The sequence below is a fragment of the Antedon bifida genome, chromosome 10 (assembly GCF_963402885.1).
Source record: "Antedon bifida chromosome 10, ecAntBifi1.1, whole genome shotgun sequence".
Lineage (NCBI taxonomy): Eukaryota > Metazoa > Echinodermata > Crinoidea > Comatulida > Antedonidae > Antedon > Antedon bifida.
Window position 1 is genome coordinate 12155074 of NC_136235.1, and position 21586 is coordinate 12176659.

The window sequence follows — 21586 nt, forward strand, 5'->3', positions numbered from 1 at the left end:
GTTTTATATATTGGCCGACTTCATGTTATTAATTTTTTGTGATGTTGACTATCATCGGAATCATGCCTTCCTCCATAGCCTTTTTTTTTTTAATTCTCTTTTCTTTTGTCCATCCAACAATCATCATAATCTTAATTATTTTACCTTATCATTTCTGTATACTATTTTGTATTGTATTGCTATGGAGGAAAATAAATGTCTTTTGAAATGAAATGAAATGCAGCAATATTTAAATAGAAGTTAAACATATTCATAATAGTTTAAAAAAAAAAAAAAAAATTTAAATTTTAAATTTAGCCAATATCATTTATTTTAAATATATTCCAATACAAAACAACTTATGCAATGTAATTTGTTTCTTATCTGCAACTAATATTTTAAATATTATTAAGGCACTAATGTACATGCAATGTGAATGAAATATGTACAGTACATTTCTACACAGAGAAAAAAAACACCTATATATAAATATTTAAAATACATTTTATACGGTATAATTAATACTACAAATTCATTTAATTAAGTAACCATTACATGATGAATACAGTAAATATATATACTCTTATTATAAACATCACAGGCACAGAACATTAATTGTAAACTGCTCGGTGATATAGTACTGGAAATGAATTAGTTTAAAACAATAAAGGTCTGTGAGAATGAGAAAAACCTGCCCCAACCAAGATCGAACCCAGAACCATTTATACATGATGAATACAGTAAAAACATATACCCTTATTATAAACATCACAGGCACAGTAGTGATATAGTACTAGAAATTAATTAATTTGAGACAATAAAGGTCTGTGAGAATGAGAAAAAGCCACCCCAACTGAGATCCAACCCAGAACCTTCTGCTTGATAATATGTAGATGTCCTAACCATTAGACCACTGGGGCTTCCAAATTTGATTGGATAACACTGTAAATATATACTTGTTGTGAATATAGATAGTGGCCTTGTTCATCACTACCTAGTTACTGCCTGAAACTACCTTACCACATGATGTAGATATTCAGACTTGATGCCTTATTAAACCATCATCATATTATTACTGACTACATCAATAAACAGGCAGTCCTGCCAGAACATACAGCAAATTATTAGAAGTTTATTACATATACCCTTATAATTATGTACACACCTTCTTTGGGAAACACCTAGATTAATGGAGTTTCTACTGTAGTTCTATTAGCGTATTATTGACATAAACTTATTACCAAAATAAGCATCTAAAAACCTCCATGGTTAGTACTGTTTATAGAGAATACATTAAAGAAAATATTAAAACTCTACCATACTATTAAAATAATATAAGGTTAAAACATATAATATGTTCAATCTGTGTATTGCACCATTTACCAACCTCTAAGTATGTTTTAACTATCATGAAAGCAATAATAACTGGTAGTTATACTGATCTTTCTATGAGAATGGTAGCCAGACAACCATTAATAACCTATGACCTCACACTGATTCATCTTTGGGTTCGTCAATTGCAATTTTTGAATATGACCCTTTCAAGCCATCATTCACTGGTTCATCTGTGTTAATTGATTGATTAAAAGGAGATACAAATGTTTCTTGTGAAATAAGTCGGTGGAGTGCTCCATTGCGCTTCGGCACTGGTTGTGATCCTGCTGGGATTTGCTTTGACTTCCAGTCTAAGTTTCCTATCCATTCTGGTGTGCTTGGTGCTATTGGAATCTGACTGGATACATTCTTTAAGATAAAAAGAAAAGAATTTTCAATCATTGATGAGTAATTAGTTTGTTTCAAAACAAATAAACACATTTTTTATTCTTCATCATCAAAAACAGACACAAACAAATTCATGATAAAGTCAATAAAGAGATGAAAAGGGAACACACTAAAATGAGGTTGATCAATTTTGTCCCCAAAAATGTAATCATCATACATCATACTAACAATTCCCTGATTGATCGTGAAATCAAAACAATACTGTATTACACGCAACAGGTAGATCACCTTTCAGCTTTTTAAACTACTTTAGCAGAACAGGAGTAGAACATAAAAAAATTGAACAGCTTACATAAAAAATGAAGATTAATTAAATCAGATTTTGAACATGTTATTTTGTAGTTTTAATGAAGTTAGTCACTTCCTTAGGAAAACAATAATGTTTTCACTTATAAAATAATAAATAAATTGTTAAATTCAACCAAAAACCCATTGGCTGGCAGCCAATTTGACCATTTTTTTGCTTTAAATTACAGTTTTTCAGGTAAATATATTTTTTTCAATCCAACAAGTAACTATTATGTTACATTAAAATGGTATATTCAACAAAAATGTTGTTAAGAATTATTTTTTCAGGGGGACAATACATCTTTAAGAAGAAGAGACATACCAACTGCGGATCCTGAAGCTTCTGTACAAAATCCTGATAAGGTGGCTCCCTCTCTAGTTCACCAAGCAACACCTTAAAATCTCTTGCAATGCTGGCTGCTTTTGGACCTTTTAGAGTGTCAGTGGCGGATCCTTCAGCCTTGTCTATTTTTTGCATAGTCTGTGAATAGAAAAAAGGTTCAAAATAAATACAAAATATAAACGTATGTTTATCATGCAGTGTACTTTACATAAACTTGTTTCATCACTATTACTTTTCCCCCCATTTTTCTTTTATTTTTGTATGTTGTGATGTTTTAAGGTGTAAACTAAATTGGGGTTGGGTCAACCAGCTCAGTGATTCAGCTCACTTAGGCTGATCCTGGTCTCCCCAAATTTTAGGAGGTTTTTTTTGTTATTTAAATACTGAAAAGGAATGAATAAATAGTGAAATGAAATTTCACAATTGTAATAAGTTGTTACAAGTTTTTGCAACAAAGTTGAGAGTGAATCTCAACATTTCAAGAAATCTGGGGGGTGGGGCGGGGGGGGGGGGGATCATTTTAGAGATTAAAATTATGTTAACTTTGTTAATAAACTTTTTCCTTGAAAACAATATTTAAAGAGTTTTTGTACTTCTTGAAAATCTTGAAATAACTTCTTTCCAATGTTTTGTCGCTCTGCATTTCCACCAATGACATCATAGTACTCCCTGGCAACCTTTAAGGAAAAATAACAAACTATTTATATATTCTTCTTATTACATTTCATTACTAAGCTAAGTACATATTCTTTGAAAAACATGTGGTATGTGGTCTAGGTTAAAGTTTCCAGTGTATGCATATTGCTTGTGTGCACTTTACAGAACCTAGTACATCTTTCGAGACGAGTAGGGGGTTACCCCAGTGTACTAGTTCACACACACACTGTCGTGGACAGACGTAATGGCGCCATAGTTGGCTGCCGATGACACGATGTGACCCTTAGGGGAGAAGAATGTTGTTAAAAAGGTATAACATCTAAGTCCACAGCACTCTGATCTTCATGAAATAGCGCTATATAAATGTCGCATTACATTAATTCTAAATGTATTACAAGTTTTAAATAGTAAATTGAAAATCGAAATTCCAGCAGCAAGACAGAAATACAAGGATTAAATTGAAATCTGATGTACTTAATTTAGTTTACCTTGATGTCATTCTTCCAAAACTGAAGTGTGGCAGCAGTACTGGTTTTAGGAGCCACTTCTTTAATCTTGATTGTGAAAAATATTTAAAATAAACAATTGTTATTTCATGAGCTGTAACATTGACTGCTTTATACATTATATTTATATAAAAAAAAAAATAGAGCAGTAATAGGGATATTGAGTTTTGAGAAGAATAATTATTCATTATGAAATGAAACAAAACCTACTACCGTATATTCTCGGGTATAATCCCACTCCCTACCTTATGTCTGATTTTACAAACATATCCCCGGTAATAGTCTGAGTATTAACTTTTGGTGTGGATGTACAGTAGGCCTCTCTTTCACCAGTTCTGATGAGTTTTTACAAGAAATGCTTACCAATCATTTTTTTCCTCAAACCAGGGTTTCCCCGGGTATAACCCCACACCCCAAAGTTTGCCCAATTTTGCATTCTAGGTGGGTGGGATTATATCTGAGGATATATGGTATTAAAATATGAATCAATTACAATTAAGTGAATGAGAAAAAAAAACTATGACTTGGTATGAACTTTTTTATTATGTACACCTATCAAAAAATTGCATATAAATGTACTGTACCTTCATAACTAAAACTGCCATCAGAAAAACACATACAATATTTAGAAGAGTAAGTGTTAGACTCAGTGTACCAGCCACTGCCAGGTCTGATGCATCGTCCATTGCAAATACATCGTCCGTAGTGTTGACCAATGCATCGTCCACTGCAGATTGACATGCTTTGATTATAGATGTGGCCCACAACATTCCCTAATAAAAAAATATAGTCACACTACACAATTTTGTGTTTCTTTTTACCTAGTGATGTTAAGCTAGGCCTAGGCAGCCAAGCAACACGTACCTGATGTTAAGCTAGGCCTAGGCAGCCAAGCAACACGTGCCTGATGTTAAGCTAGACCTAGGCAGCCAAGCAACACGTACCTGATGTTAAGCTAGGCCTAGGCAGCCAAGCAACACGTACCTGATGTTAAGCTAGACCTAGGCAGCAAAGCAACACGTACCTGATGTTAAGCTAGGCCTAGGCAGCCAAGCAACACGTACCTGATGTTAAGCTAGGCCTAGGCAGCCAAGCAACACGTAACTGCACTTCGTTAAAATTTACCGCAGTCATATTTTGGACGGCGTTCTCAATATTTTACTGCCATGCAAAACAGATATTTACTTGCTTACGAAAACTAATACATACGTGTGATTTATGCATTTTCGTTATCGTATTCGCGAAACCTCCCTATAGTTTATTTTATTAAAACATCAATGTAAGGGTTACTTACTGCATTTACAGCAGGTGGCAGTAAGGAGGCAGATATGGCAACACCAATCAGAGAGCCAGTGTTATTACTCAGGATTGATAATGCCACTCCAGCACCAGATGGTAAAGCTATAAACAGACCAATTAAAAGACTCCTTGATTCACCCCTGAAAAAAAAACCCCACCGTTAAAATTATCATCTCTGATTGCAAGATAACGTTCCCTCCACTATTTGACTCTATCTCTCTTTATCTTAATAAATGTAAATGCACTCTAAATGTAATTTATAATCATCCTCATATTCTGAACTTGAAACTGAAGAAATTTGCAATAGGTGCAGGTCCTCCATGGACCCAATGGCAACAGTGCATAATTAAATTGATAATGTTTTACCTGCTTGTCATCTCGTAAGTTGGCCATACGTCTTTACCTAAGACCGGATAAGCCACAAAACCAAATAACAGTCCTAAAAAAATAATCAATTTTGATTTTTAAAATTAATTTTCAAACCTGTTTACTAGAAAATTGTTTGCATACATTCAAATGCTTTAAACCTAAATCCAATATCTGTAAAATACGAGACTGCAAAAGGTAACCAAATTATGTTGATTTAACCAAATTGTGTTAATTTAACCAAATTATGTTAATTTAACCAAATTATGTTAATTTAACCAAATTATGTTAATTTACCTACCGCATAAAACACACATGAGTAAACCAACGACTTCAGTTTTAATCCCGTTATTGCGCAATGGATTGTGTTTGATCACAATACCAAATGTGCCTCCCATGATAGGTCCCTAAGAACAATTATAAAATAAATACCGGTATTAAGTAACTACTGGGTGCTTGCAAGGTGTGGTGTTGTGTTAGGAAGGTTGGGAGAATATGCATTCTCTACCCCAATTTTCAGGTCATGTCATTTTAATAAATAAAGTGCCTAATCCTTTGGTGCATGTGGTACTACTATTTTTGTATAGCGTTGTGGTGTGCATGTGGTGTTTAGTAAAACCATTTTAGACTGTCTGCTCATATGCATCAGTGTTCATGCTATCCACAAAGTAATGGACGTCCTCAGTCCTATGTCAATTTGGTAACAATGTCTATTTCATTTTTAATTGAATTGTAATAAATTTAATAATGAAAATCTTGTTGATATGGGTATAATAAACTTGCTCCCTATAATTTTATTTAAGGCTTCGATAAACCTGTATATTAACTAGACAGTTTGTAGACACTGAATTCTAATGTTTGTATACATTTTAGATAGTAAAAGTAATATTGACCATCTCTTACCATTAATGGAGATATTAACATACTTGCAACCAAAATCACAGAACTGTTTTCTGACAAACCAATCGCAGATATCAAACTAACAAAGAGGAAATGTAATGTACAATAAAAGGCAGTTTGACTGAAACACTCAATTCCTACAATTTCAAACTTTCCAAATTGAGGAATGTTTCTATAATTAATGTGTATGTTTATATATGATATATAAACAAATGTTCAAATAATTTCATTTGACTTCGTATGATTTTTTGATGAAGTTTCTGATGAAGATAGACCTTCTACACCAACAGAGAGAACCCGGGGCCTCCCGTAGAAGACCTCTTAACACCATAGAGGGCGCACGTCATCGGAGAATACCTACCGATGATACATACATATATATACAGTTAAAAACAAAAACTGTAATTTCTTTTTAATAATTTTACCTTGCTAATATAATCAGTAGTACAAAATCAAATGTTAGATTTGATGAACTTTTGACTTCTTCCACAACCTTAAAAACAAAAGAAATATATTATTAAAAATTAAGACACACGAAACATTCCTATGAAATGAACATGGGACAATGCTTTAATGCTATGACCAACACCGCACCTATTTACGGAACACATTCCCATTAAACAAACAAGAGAGGCAATTTATGTTTTAATGCTATGGCTTATTCAGGGGACACACCAACTGTATTAAAATGTTCAACCAGAATTTGGTCTGGTGGGCTATATGTTACGTTTTTTGATCATATACATTAGTGTGAACGTATGTTAGTATGAACGTATGTTAGTGTGAATGTACGTTAGTGTGAATGTACATTAGTGTTAACATACATTAATAGTGTGAACGCACCTATTCACTCACCATTTGTTATGCAACCACCAGACTGGAATAGTGGAAAGTTCTGAGTAGAGTGTGTAGTAGTGTAAAGTAGAGTTCTGCTCTATTTGAGTATTCCCAGCAAATTTGTTATATATTTAAACTTACCTGAGCCACAATCAATCTGGAACGAATTGACTTGACAAAGTTTTTAACTTTCTTATCTTTTTGTGCTTCATCTTTTTTATGTGTAAGGTCTTCCTGAGACCCTGTTACACTGTTGTCAGCAATATGAATTGGAACTGGAATAACACTAAATAAACAAAGAAAAACATCATTAGAGCTTAACTTACATTATAGTATTTTAAAGATATGTAACATAATAGTTATTCACTTTGACCAAAAACTGGATCGAAAAAAAAAATTTACCTGAAAAATGTAATTTAAAGCAAAAAATAATAAAAAATACAAAATAATAATTGTCTGTCACACAATGGTTTTTGGTTAAAATTAACTGTTTCTTTTGATTTCGTTCATGGTTTTTACCTGCAAGTTTTTATCATTGTAGGATGAATTTCAAAGTTGGCTGTAGTTATCTATTTATTTTAAAGAAAATAAATAGTAAATAAATTTAGTGTACCTGAGAGAAGACTGGAAGTTTTTTCCAATACCCTGTTCTGATAGAGAATTCAAAGCTTTCTCGGTAAGTTCTGCAGTGCTACAGATAAATGTCATTTGTACCCAAAGTTTGTTTTCAGAGATTGTTGTCACTTGCTTTTTGATTCCTATAGAGGGCAGTACAGTTTTTAAAATCTAAAAGAAAAAATATTTAGTATTGATTATTTTTTATTTATTTAAAACATTTGTCAAGTTTCACTATTTACTATTGGCACGGTTTAGTTTAGTACGACACGCATGTTGGCTGTGCCAATAGCCTCATGCCAAATAAACATCATTACATTTTCCATCAGTCTAAGTAATATTAATTTAATAATTTATAATATGAGTTGGCTGAGGCTGAGCTAAAAATGTGTCAATTTGTGAAAAATACTATTAAATTAATATTATCTAATTATATTATTTAGGGTCATTCCATGCCAACTCAACAAATTTTCTGAAAATCATGGCTGGGTACCCCCTCAGATTTTCTTGAAACTCACATATAATATGCAACTATATGTCTCACGAACACACCAAACATTTCAGTTGCCAACTCCAAGTCGTTAAAAAGTTATGGCCATTTGAAAATGTGTCGTCTGTAGAATTTTTGGTCTTAATAAATTACCTTTTTCTAAAGTTGCATTTCTAATTAGCCATATTTTAAAAATTATTAAAGCTAATAAGCTGAATATTGATACACTGACATAATTTTGGTCATAGATTAAAAATATGAAAAAAAATTTGCTGTATCTCAATTATTTTCCGAGATTTTCGTCCCTAGAGACCCCAATTTATTTTGTTGCAAACAGTTTCGGCAATTTTTACCCCTTATTTAAATATGAAAATACATTTTTAAATTGATTTTTTCCTATACAATGTTAATATATGGTGCTAAATGTATCCATACAAAAAAGTTCATCATATTAAAAATTCATCCTAGGGGTACATTGCGCGTCAAAAAGTCACTCGGGACACAAAATACAAAAAATCATTACTTTTTCGTTTTGAACTTTGACCTTGTGGGCAATTATTCCCAAAGTTCAAACTCATCATATAAGTTCATCAATGTGTAATTCAGCTATGTTCCAAATACCAGTTTGGTGTCTTTATTCCTTCATGTCCAAATATGACTATGAAATGAAGGCGTTTTGTGTATATTTGTAGCAATTTCAATGTAAAACATGCGATCGTCAATTTTCGGAAGATCATAATTTCAGTATTTTATCTCCTAGTTGCTTTCAATACATTCAATTTTAGACAATTTTTGGCCCTGAATCCATTTCTGCAATATTCAAAGTAACAAAATGAATAGTTTAAAAGATATATGTGGTCAAAAATGGCTCAAGTGCATAAATAGTGTGCACATATTGCTACAATCGCGATATTTAAATGGACATAAGTTTTATACTGAAACCCCTAGAACATCACAACTTGTTATCCTAGCAAAACTTTTGATCCTGAATCCATTTCTGCAACATTCAAAGTAACAAAATCAATAGTTTAAGAGATATACATAGGCAAAAATGGCTCAAGTGCATAATTAATGTGCACATATTGCTACAATCGCGATATTTAAAAATGGACATAAGTTTTATACTGAAACCCCTAGAACATCACAACTTGTTATCCTAGCAAAACTTTTGATCCTGAATCCATTTCTGCTTCATTCAAAGTAACAAAATGAATAGTTTTAAAGACATAAGTGCTCAAAATGTGCACAAATTTGACCATTATCAAGTAATGTATGTCACGTCTCTCTCTCTCCGCATGATGTATACTGAAACACCTGTACAGTAGCTGCTTCTCCAAAATGATACAATGTTTAGTTTTTAAGATAATACAGTAAACCAAAAGAATGAATCAAATGCAGGAGGTACATTATTTATTGAAGTATTCATTAGACTGCTGGTGTGCTTCTTGGATGTTCATGAATTTTACATAGACGTCCAGGCCATATTTTCTTCTGATCTTTCAAGTATTGTTCCTCCAATGTTCCATTCTTTATCATAAGTACTTTTATAAAAAGATGACTATATTTGAGAGGGAACACCACTACCTATATTAACATTTGATGTATACATTTTGTTAGGAAATTTATCATCTCAGCCTGTTAAACTAACGTTATGGACGTACTGTTATGGGCATACATAAAAATGTACGTCCATATAACGACAAAAAGAAAAGAAAATTAAATGAAATGTTCATGATTTATGAATTATTTTTTAATCATAAGGCTAAAAAAAATACATATCAATATGCAATTACACAACTAAGAAAAAATGATTTGTTGTAATTTTGTTATGGACGTACACGTCACACCTAAAATTTACAAATTTTGCACAGCCAGAATGTTTTAAATTCTAGGGAAAAATTATAATAATTATGCATTTCCTTTTTAAAAACATTAAAATAAATTGCCCTATCATGTTAGAAAAATCATTTTACATTATATGTTTGTAAATTGAATTTTAAGCAAAATTCAGCAAAAAAAATGAGAAAAAAACATTTTTCAAATGTACGTACATATTCAACAGACAAAATATTTGTTTTTTCTGATTATATATAAAAAAACAATTATAATTAATAAAAGTTAAACTAATAATATTTAGACACCATTTATGATTTTTCAATGTCAATTTAAATTTTTGTTGCACTGGGTGACATTTTGCTGGAATTAATTGCCCATATATATACATATTTGCAATTGTTGCTGTGTGCATTCACTCTCCATTTTTAGCACATGTATCTTTAAAACTATTGATTTTGTTACTTCATTGATTGTAAAAATGGATTCAGGATCAAAAGTTTTGCTAGGATAACAAGTTGTGATGTTCTAGGGGTTTCAGTATAAAACTTATGTCCATTTAAATATCGCGATTGTAGCAATATGTGCACACTATTTATGCACTTGAGCCATTTTTAACCACGTATATCTTTTAAACTATTCATTTTGTCACTTTGAATGTTGCAGAAATGGATTCAGGATCAAAAGTTTTGCTAGGATAACAAGTTGTGATGTTCTAGGGGTTTTCAGTATAAAACTTATGTCCATTTAAATATCGCGATTGTAGCAATATGTGCCCACTATTTATGCACTTGAGCCATTTTTGACCACGTATATCTCTTAAACTATTCATTTTGTTACTTTGAATGTTGCAGAAATGGATTCAGGGCCAAAAATTGTCTAAAATTGAATGTATTGATAGCACTAAGAGATAAAATACTGAAATTATGATCTTCCGAAAATTGACGATAGCACGTTTTACATTGAAATTGCTATAAATATGCACAAAATGCCCTAACTTAATAGTCATATTTGGACATGAAGGAATAAAGACACCAAACTGGTATTTTGAACATAGCTGAATCATGCATTGATGAACTTATATGATGAGTTTCAATTTTGGGAATTATTGCCCACAAGGTCAAAGTTCAAAACGAAAAAGTAATGATTTTTTGTATTTTGTGTCCCGAGTGACTTTTTGACGCGCAGTGTACCCCTAGGATGAATTTTTAAAATGATGAACTTTTTTGTATGGATACATTTAGCACCATATATTAACATTGTATAGGAAAAAATCAATTTAAAAATGTATTTTCATATTTAAATAAGGGGTAAAAATTGCCGAAGCTGTTTGCGACAAAATAAATTGGGGGCTCTAGGGACCAAAATCTCGAAAATTAATTGAGATACAGCAAATTTTTTTTCATATTTTTAATCTATGACCAAAATTATGTCAGTGTATCAATATTCAGCTTATTAGCTTTAATAGTTTTTAAAATATGGTTAATTAAAAATGCAACTTTACAAAAAGGTAATTTATTAAGACCAAAAATTCTACAGACGACACATTTTCAAATGGCCATAACTTTTAAACGACTTGGAGTTGGCAACTGAAATTTTTGCTGTGTTCGTGAGACATATAGTTGCATATTATATGTGAGTTTTAAGGAAATCTGAGGGGGTACCCAGCCATCCCATTTGTTGAGTTGGCATGGAATGACCCTTTAGTATTATTAATAATAAAGAGGTTTCACCAAAATTTATTGAAAAAATACTTTGCCGACGTAAATTTGAAATGATAGACATTTAATCATAATTTTAGGCAAATATTGGCTACAGTATACACCCAAGTTGGTGATCTTTTCCTTTAGCTAATTAGCTAGGCGGAGAGGTTGAGCCTGCCGCCGCCTAACTACAACTACAACTCTAGTATACTCAGGCCTACTTTCTAGGCCTAACTAAAACATTAGGAAAAAAGGTTTTCTGATATCTTCCTACCTGTGTTACATTATCATGAGCAACAAAACTTTTTTCATCTGTTTTTTCTGCTTGTCCATTTTGTGTTTTATCGTTGTTATCTTTCTGTTTACCATTGTTTTCAACGGGAAACTTTATAATAAACATATGAGCAGCCATTTTGACGGTAGCAGACGTCAAATTCCGTCTGCTTATCTGCACAATAGTTTATATTTGTGTTTGATAATTGTATCATAATATATATGTTAAAAATAACACTTTTGTTAAACAAATTATTATATTACACACTATGTTATTTACTAAATAAACATAAGGGTAATTATTACAAAGTATTGTTTTGAAATAATTTGAAAATAAAATTTGTATAAGCTCTGTGGTTTCCACAGTGATGCTATCTATTTATCCGGGATCTGGAAATTCATGGCTATGTTGTTGTGCATTTTGATATCTTCAATTGCCGTTTAAATAGAACTCGAGCGTATCCAAAACTATTTGGGTTTTGTGAAAAAGAAATCTACATATCGTGTCTATTTTTATACTTATTAGTTAGTTTTTTATACAATATAATTCATATTAATGAGGTATTTTATTATGAATATTAGCCTAAGTCTAGTTAGTTAATCAATTAAGGAAAAGGAGGCACAATTAACTAGACTAGGCCTAGTACTAGTAGGCTAGTAGGCTAGGCCTACTAGGTAGACTAGGCTAGGCCTATACCTACCTAGGCCTAAACATTTTTTAGTTAGGAGGCCTCTATCTAGCTAGTGTAGTAGGCCCTAGCCTATATCTATATGGGCTATTACTATTAGGCTTAGGCCTAGTATAGTCTAGATAGGGAGACTAGGCCTAGGTAGTACTAGGCTAGGCCTAGGCTAGTAGTAGTGTAGGTAGGTAGGTAGAGGTTACATACTAACTGGCCTAAACCTTTCATAAACATAAGACTACTACTACCTAGGCCTAGCCCAGGCCAGGGACGGTAATTCCCAGGGATGCCTAAACTTACCCATCTAAACTAAAAAGGGAAAATATAAGGCCACGGCCAGCTTGCCTGACCCGGCCTAAATTAGTGTATAATATAGCTACTCTCTCTAGGCTAGTAGGAGGAGGTTAGCCTAGCCTAGGCCTTACATTAGATAGACGAACACACGGAACCATGCAATAAAAAAAAATTAAATACAAAATTTCATAATTGAACAAGTCACATTTTCATGAAGATCACACTGTAAAAAATTATTGTTTTGAGCTCCTCAAATACAATGTGTTTTTTACAATTAATATAAATCTACTATATTATTCTCAACTCAATATTAATGCTAATTTTTATTCTGAACAGAAATCTTACAGAGACTGACTAGTAGTTATTGTTCATTATGGTACAAAGTAAGTAACTCACCGTAATTCACCGTACACCACTCTAAATAAGTGGTGCAAGAGGCAGGTGGGCCGGTTGTGGCCCTCTATTAGCCTCCCTCGTCTTCTGAAATTGTCTTTTAAATAGTATGGTTGTGTCAACTTCTACTGTACTGGCAGGGAGAGCATTCCATGAATTTACGACTCGTTGGGTGAAAAAATAACTACGGCAATTTATTCTTTTTCATATCTACATAGCTACTATAATACAAACTATTCCCAGTCCATTATAATGCAGTTTTAGGGAACAATCCCCTCCCTGTGCAACCCACAGGGTTTTCAAAGACCTGTGTGAAAAAGTGGTCAGGTTGAAACCTTACCAATCGTACTGGTGGCTACGGCCCTGCAATGTGATATTGTAATGCTATATTTTTTATACATATCAATTTTTTTAACAATATAATATACATTTACTATACTTTAAAGTGAAGGTTGAAGAATGATGACAATGTTATAATAAGTAATGAAGTTGTATACCTGAATTAATTGTTATTTGTCTTTTGGATGATAGTCACTGAAGATCTGTTGAGGCGTCGTGCAGAGCACAATAATATGGAGTTGTCCACTTTGGAAGAAATCTCCCTACATCAGCAAGACATTGAAAAGTAAGACAGTGTGCATAACATTTCAAATTTGTAAGAGTTAGTGATGGGCATCTGTAGGCGCTACACTGCTGCTGCCATAGGTAGGTCCGTAAAAGGCCTATCTGAATTTCCTTATTTCCTAGTTAAACTGTTTAAGGACAATTAATAATATTAGATTCCCTTCAATGAAGCTTTCTCCTTCCTTCCTTATGATATATATTTCAGTCTTAAGCTCTGTCTACACTATCAAACTTTATGTGACAAAAAATGTGATGTGTCCATATATGGACATGATGATGTCATATCACTACCATATTTTGTCATATCGCTACCATAATTGGGCACATCACCTTTTTTTGTCAAACTAGTTTGATAGTGTAAACAGAGCTTCAATTTACCCTGGCATGTTTTTCTTATTTGAGAAGATCAGAACATGCTCATTACGAGTTGATTTTTTTGGTATTTTTATTTTTTATTAGGATTGAATTGCTTGATAAAGTTTGTAGGAACCTGAAGATTGTTTACTTACAAAGTAACCTGATCCCAAAAATAGGTAATAATAATTTGTTTAATGTTTTTATCCTACAACAGCTGGGTTATTATAACCGACATTTGTATTATTACTAATGCATTAATTTGATGGTATTATTGTTATATAAAATTCCACCTAAAGCTCTGTCTACACTTAAAATGATCAAATGAGGATAAAACTCCCAAAAGATTCACAGAGAGAATTCTACATTTTATTTATTTGATTCTCAATATCTATAACATGTCTTTATATGCCACAAAGTAGTTACTGTATCTATTTATATTGCTAATTATTTTATTACATGTATAGTATAATATTGTAATACAGTACTCACTGATATTTTTTTTTTGTGAATTTTAGAGAATGTGAAACGTTTAAAGCAACTGGAATACCTAAATCTTGCTTTAAATAATATTGAAAGAATAGAGAATCTTGAAGGTAATTAGATGAAGGAAAAATACTGACGATACATTATTATAAGTTCTTTTACAAACTACAGTACTATGTTTTGATATTAAACTCTGTGGTTTAATATAAATACAAAGAAGTGATTAGAATGTAACCATGGAGGTATAAACCTCCATGATGTAACCATATACAATACAATGATTAATTAACTAAATTCTTAAAAGTGTGTATGTTTTCATTAACGACTACGAGGTTATATTTGTTTCATGTCAACAGGTTGTGAGTCGTTAAAGAAATTGGATTTGACCATCAATTTTGTAGGGGAGTTAACAAGTATAGATTGTCTAAAACAGAACTATAATTTAGAGGAATTGTAAGTAATGTTTATGTTTAATACTGTAGGACCAGCCTTTACTTATTTTATTATTTATTTGCTATTTCTTTTGTGGTATTAGGTATTCATTTGATTATCCTTTTTATTTATTTACCTTATTTATATCATGATGATGAGTTATGATAAGTGTCTGTGTGTGACAGTTGCTGTGTGTGTACTAGTACACCAGGCAAACCCCTACTCATCTCTAAAGATGTAATAGGTTCTTTAAAGTGCACATGAGCCAGATGTGTACACTGGACTTATGGTTTATAGTCCTTTTACTATTACTATTTATTGTGTAAAATATGGCACTTGCTATATTTGACCAGTGATTGACTTTTGTTATACTGTATATTATTACTACTATTAAGTATTATTAGAATATTCATTTATTATTTATTTATCATACGTAGGTTCTTAACTGGAAACCCATGTGTTGATTTTGATGGTTATCGTGAATATGTGACTGCAACATTATCACAACTGAAGGTGAATTATTAAATATTTACCTTGTTTGAATTTTAACATGAATACATCTGCATTTTGTGTAAAATTAATGAATACATTACAAAATAAATGTATTATGTATGATTTATGGAAAAGATAGAGGTTCAATCACTTATCATTGCCAATCAGGAATCAGATTGAATACTCCAAACATTAATTATATTACAAACACATTTATTATGTAAAATCATTTGTTAAATCAGGACCAGAGATGCTCATTTTAATTGGCTGTTTCTTCCAAAATTTGTAACAAGCTTAATAGCTTTGTAATCAAAGTTGCTACCTTTACTGATTACTCACAACTACCACCACCAAAACCTAAATATTATTTCACTAAAGCTGTATTGTCCCCCATAAACATGAAAAATAAAGATGATTAAAATCAGACTTTAAATTATAATAATAATAATTAAAATTATTTCACTTTTAAAAAGACAAAAGAAACGTTGTCTAACATTTTTTTTTCATGTAAAACATTTTTTTTGATCCAGTTTTTGGTGACATTAAAATGGCATATTAAAAACATTTTTTAGGGGGGACAATATATCTTTAAAATATATGCATTGTAACTGAATCTTTGAATTTTTTAGCGTCTTGATGGTAATGAGATTGAGAAATCAGCAAGAATCAAGGCGGTCCAGGATTATCCAATGATCAGAGCTAGTATACTTAAGCAACAAGAAGATTACCGTCAAAAAAGGGTAATGCATGTTGTTCCATTCTAAAGTTCTGTCTACAATATCAAACCTTATGTGACAAAAATGATCCAAATATGGTAGTGATATTCTTAAATATGGTAGTGATATGACATCATCATGTCCATATATGGGCACATCACATTTTTTGTTACAGAGCTTAAGTAGATGGAGAGTTTATTCTTTTACAGTAGCATTTAAAAATTACTAAAGCTACTCTATATTTCCATACTCTCAAGACTGTTTTTGTTTCATCCACATTGTAATGAATCGACAAAATGCTCTGTCTTTATGGAACTAACTGTTGTATCTTTTATTAAAAGGAAAGGGAAAAAAGAGAAGAAATTGAAAAACAGACAAAGAAATCAAACAAGAAGCCAGGATTTGATGGTAGATGGTATACCGATATAGATGCACACAGGTATTGATGCATGTTTCTTTTCACCAATACTTAGTTTGTGAAATAAAATGATTTTGGTCGCAATTTTGTGACAAACCATGAATTTAAAACTTGCTCTAAGCTCCACCAACACCCCTGATTTATTTCATATTCTCAATATGGTATTTTATTTCATTTTGTTTGTAATGTAGTAAAGAACAAGATGTGGAAGAGGAAGATAAAACAGATGATAAGAATGATCAAGAAAATAGCAAGTAAGTGAACATAATGCTGAATTTAATACACATACACACAAGAGGTGCTACATAAATAAATAATTGGAGTGGAAAATAAATTTACTGTATATGTATACTGTATATGAATGAATTCAGATTCCGTCACTTTACAAATATACTTTATATAAAATTTAGATTTTGGGAGGAAAAAGTAGCCTTTACTCCAGAGTCCAGGCAAGAAGTTCATGAACATGTAAAGAAACAACGAGAAAAGGAAGATATTAAAAGGTTAGTGAAATATTTATATTTCTGTATGTATGTTAACTATTTAATTCGCAGATTGTAAAATACTTAATGCACCTGCATATGCTTTTAGAATATCAGATTGTCATTTGTTTTTGTAGACTTTTAAGTATGACAACCAGGAACTACTACAAGGTAGTGGTGCTCTTCTAATTACGAGAAACAGCTTGGTCAGAATTTATTCTTGGGTTTGGTATTAAAGCAAGCATGGTTATCTGGTGCCACTTCAAAGTACTGTATAATATACTTTTGTTTTTCATTTTAGAAATGGACCTGAACCAAAGAAACGTGTGGTACGATTAGTTGGAGACGACGGTAGAATATTGAATGTAAATGAAGCAAAGTAAGTATAAATATCTCCCTATTAAATATGCCGCAGTACAAAACACAACTTCAAAACATAGTGTTTCAAACACCCTTTCACAATCATTTTCATGTCAGTTTGGTTTATGTTAGTTAGGGTCTGCCTATTCTGTATTTTACTTTTTGGTTTCACACATACACATGGTATAAATGTACTTTTCAACATGCTTAGAACTGTAGAATAAATTAATATTCAACTCTTCAACGTTTTATTTTTAGATTGGATTTTACATTAGGAGATAGTGAAGATGGAAGTTGTGTGGTTCTAGATGTTGGATGCTATAAATACTTAGACACTTCATTATTGGATGCTGATGTCCAACCAAATTATGTCAAAGTTACTGTTAAAGGGAAGGTAAATGAAACTACCAATATTAATTTGGATTATCTATATTAAAAGTTATGTAAAATCTTTTACTTCAAAACATGATTGTAGTACAACAACGAAACGTCAAGACATACCTTAACTATTCTCCTTTTTAGGAATCAGAGTGTTTTACCACAATCCTACACTAAAGCATATTTTCCACTAGGTTAATTTAGTATGAATTCAATGTTTTTAGCAGAGAAAAAAATCGCTGCATTTCCACTACAAGAGAGAATAGCTGCAATCTTCATTTCTGGACCATCGCATGTCTGCTGAGCTGTTTGATATGCATGTGTGTGTGTGTGAATGTGACACTTTCCTTGATTTACTTGATTTACTTGATGTTGAGACTTATAAAGGCGAAGCTTGTGTGTCCCTCGACGAGTTTCTATATGTTATCTTGTCTGCTATAGGGGGCAAACTTGCAGAAAGAAGTAGACAAGTGATTTTCCAGCCTTGACTTGAACTGGTTGATTGAGTCAGATTCTACTGTATGACCGTTGACGGTAATTTGTTCCATACATTGCATATATTTTGAGTAAAGAACTTTTGTCTAATTCTTAGATGAGATATGTCTTTATTCATTTTCCATTTATGGCCTCTTGTTCTGGACTCTCCTACAAAAGTGAACAGATTTCTGGCATCTTTATTATCAATATGACTACAAATTTTAAAAACCTTGATTAGAGCAGATCTCAGCCTTCTGAAATAAAGAGTAGGTAGTTGTAGTTGTTTCAGTCTATCCTGATAAGTATCTCTTCTAATTCCTGGCACCAAACAGGTTGCTCTCTGTTGCACTTTTTCAAGCTTGTGTGACTCTTTGTGATATATATGTTGCCAAACAGGACTGCAATACTCGATTGACGGCCTGATTATGGTTTTATACAGCTGCATGAAAGAATAGTTATCCAGATAATGAAACATTCGTTTTATCATTCCTAATTTTCTGTTTGCCATAGAAGCCTTCTGTGCAACATGTAACCTAAAGGACAATTTATTATCAAGTATGATTCCCAAATCTGTTATTGATTCCACTGATTGAATTGGAATTCTTCTTTGATCAGTACCCATATGATAGATAACTTTCCTATTCCTTCTTCCAAAATGCATAATTTTACATTTCATTAAGTTGAAAGGAAGTTGCCATTTCTCAGACCATTCAAATAATTTATTCAGATCTTCCTGTAATCCATTTGATTCTTCCACACTGTTCACCAAATTGAACATTTTGGTATCATCTGCAAAAATTTTTACTTTTGAACTAACTCCATCAGGGATATCATTAATAATAGTGCAGGACCAAGCACACTGCCACTCCACTACTAACTCGCAGGCTTTCTGAATGAACTCCATTTAACACCACATGTTGTGACCGTCCAGAAATAAATGCTCTAATCCAGTTTAATAAATTTCCTCCAATGCCATACGCCTGTAATTTGTTTAACAGTCTTTCATGTGGTACACTGTCAAACGCTTTTTTGAAATCTAGAAAGATGCAATCAAAACATTGACCCTCTTCAAACCATTTGGTCCATTGTTCTAAAACTTCAATCATCAAAGTGGAACATGAACGACCTGATCTAAAGCCATGTTGATGAGTAGAAAAAAGGTGATTGACTTCCATATGATTCATCAAGGCATTTCTTACAAACGTCTCCATGGTCTTGCATATTATAGATGTAAGGCTGACTGGTCTGTAATTTAGGGGGTCTGATTTTTTACCCTTCTTAAAAATTGGCACTACTTTGGCTTGTTTCCATGAATTTGGTAGAACTCCATTATCCACTAATTTTGAAAACAGATCTTGTAAAATAGGGCTAAGTTCACTACTTAGTTCTTTGAGCACTCTTGAATGTATTCCATCGGGTCCCGGAGACTTCCTGAGCTCTGATTGGTTGAAAAATACGAAGCGAAAAGCTCAAGGAACCAAAGGGACATTATAAATATGAATACCCATTATGTATAAGCCAACGCTTTGAATTCGTGCAAACAAATTCACCTAATAGAAAACAGGAAACAGGCTTTAGTAAAGCTTTTTACACACGAGTTTCATTCATTTCATTTTATAACATGACATGACAATTTATAAGAACCAGTACATTAGGTAAATATCCTTGATTAATGTTGTATAAATTTCAATACAATATAGAATTATGTCACTGTTTTCATTTTTATTTTATTTTAGGTATTGCAAGTTGTTTTATCAGAGGAAGTTAAACCAGATTCAAGTACAGCAAAAAGGTCACAGACTACAGGTCACCTTGTCATTGAGATGCCAAAAGTAAGAACACAATAAATAAAGCAAATCTATCAAATAATTTATTAGTGATACGAAAATTGCTTCGTTTCATGTATTTATTCAACAATAACATACAATACACTGTTGGGCAAGGGCAACTTAAGCAGTACTCATGTATTAAATGATATACAATTAAAATAAACTTAAGGCCAAATTACACAGATGTAACGGTAGCTTGATCCTGAGCAGAATCCGCCCATCCGCTCCACGCTGTGTGTAAATGGTCATAAGGAATAACATAGATTCTATCTATCTATCTATTCAATCTATTTTTATTACTGTTACCGCTCGTCTGTGTAAATTGGCCTTTAAACTGCATAATGTGTGTTTTTTTTAATTTGTTTTCGTGCCAGCTTTATCCAAGGAAACCTTTGAAACTATCACTAAACCTGGATAAAAATAAAGAAAACATTGAAAAAAAGAAAAGGTAAGCTTTCATTGATTTCATTATATATCTTATATATTAAATTCGTCATACATTTCTGTATACACCTTCATTATGATATTTTTTATTTTTAGCAGGCAAGCAACAGATTTCTTGAACTAAAAACATTATTGTATATAAATACATTTTTCAATCTGTTTTTTTATTCTAGAAATGAAATAGAACACCTAGAAGTTGATCCAACAGCAGCAAAGAAAATTGATCTACTGGTCACTAAAACTAAGACAATGTCCACTAATGGACTTGGACCATATAATGGTAAACAACACGCACAAGCAACTGAGCGTCCAAACAGTCACGATTTTGTCGATGATCCTGATGTACCGCCATTGATATGAACAACTAAATATTTTTCCATCATAAACAAATTACATTCGAAGGCATTTTGCAAGACATAGATCATCTGTTCCATTTTGACATAATGTTTGCTGTTGTTGCCAGAAGTGGTACTGTAGCATGAAGACAGTGCACAGACGAACTGTGTTCTGCCCCATCCTGGCCCCATTGGAAGTAACAGTTTTTAACGTCTCGCTACGGCCCAGTACGTGATACAGATTTTTTGGATCCGATCCTGCGTATGTACACTTGTTTTCCAAGTGATAGCCCTTAATATGTTTCATTGAATTCATTTTTCAATCCATTGAACATCGTTTTTCATGCTCACTTCATGCTCATCGAATTGCTTGAGCCGGACCAAACATGAAAGTTGCTCTTAAACCTACCTCAAGAGGTGGTCCAGATCTGCATCAAGACCAGCCTAACTTTGTGGAGTGTTTACTTATATCGATTGCCGACCCAGAGCAAGCCCTAGACCCACTAAGTCATAAGGTC

General features: G+C 32.4%; 3 protein-coding genes across 4 annotated transcripts in view; 2 read left to right on the forward strand and 1 right to left on the reverse strand.

The window, feature by feature from the left end:
* LOC144854796 (HBS1-like protein) overlaps positions 1 to 21586 on the forward strand; it is a 51692-nt gene that overhangs the window by 14641 nt on the left and 15465 nt on the right. The window lies entirely within an intron of this gene.
* On the reverse strand, positions 339 to 12006 carry LOC144854114 (uncharacterized). The gene is made up of 13 exons (XM_078712002.1): positions 11873 to 12006; positions 7571 to 7743; positions 7099 to 7243; positions 6546 to 6613; positions 6124 to 6199; positions 5522 to 5627; positions 5221 to 5293; positions 4850 to 4994; positions 4140 to 4328; positions 3538 to 3603; positions 2986 to 3069; positions 2372 to 2530; positions 339 to 1722 (listed from the first exon to the last, which is right to left on the reverse strand). The coding sequence occupies exons 1-13, from the start codon at positions 11996 to 11998 to the stop codon at positions 1468 to 1470; spliced, it is 1665 nt and encodes a 554-aa protein (XP_078568128.1). The 5' UTR covers positions 11999 to 12006; the 3' UTR covers positions 339 to 1467.
* On the forward strand, positions 12264 to 21093 carry LOC144853765 (dynein axonemal assembly factor 11-like). 2 transcript variants are annotated; one of them, XM_078711590.1, is made up of 16 exons: positions 12264 to 12396; positions 13185 to 13231; positions 13773 to 13866; positions 14325 to 14398; positions 14738 to 14815; positions 15062 to 15158; positions 15575 to 15650; positions 16259 to 16369; positions 16687 to 16784; positions 16955 to 17017; positions 17174 to 17266; positions 17547 to 17624; positions 17864 to 17999; positions 20197 to 20292; positions 20664 to 20737; positions 20907 to 21093. In XM_078711590.1, the coding sequence occupies exons 2-16, from the start codon at positions 13222 to 13224 to the stop codon at positions 21091 to 21093; spliced, it is 1365 nt and encodes a 454-aa protein (XP_078567716.1). In that variant the 5' UTR covers positions 12264 to 12396; positions 13185 to 13221. The 2 variants fall into 2 exon arrangements, with proteins under 2 accessions (XP_078567716.1, XP_078567715.1); XM_078711589.1 differs by having other exon boundaries at positions 12332 to 12432.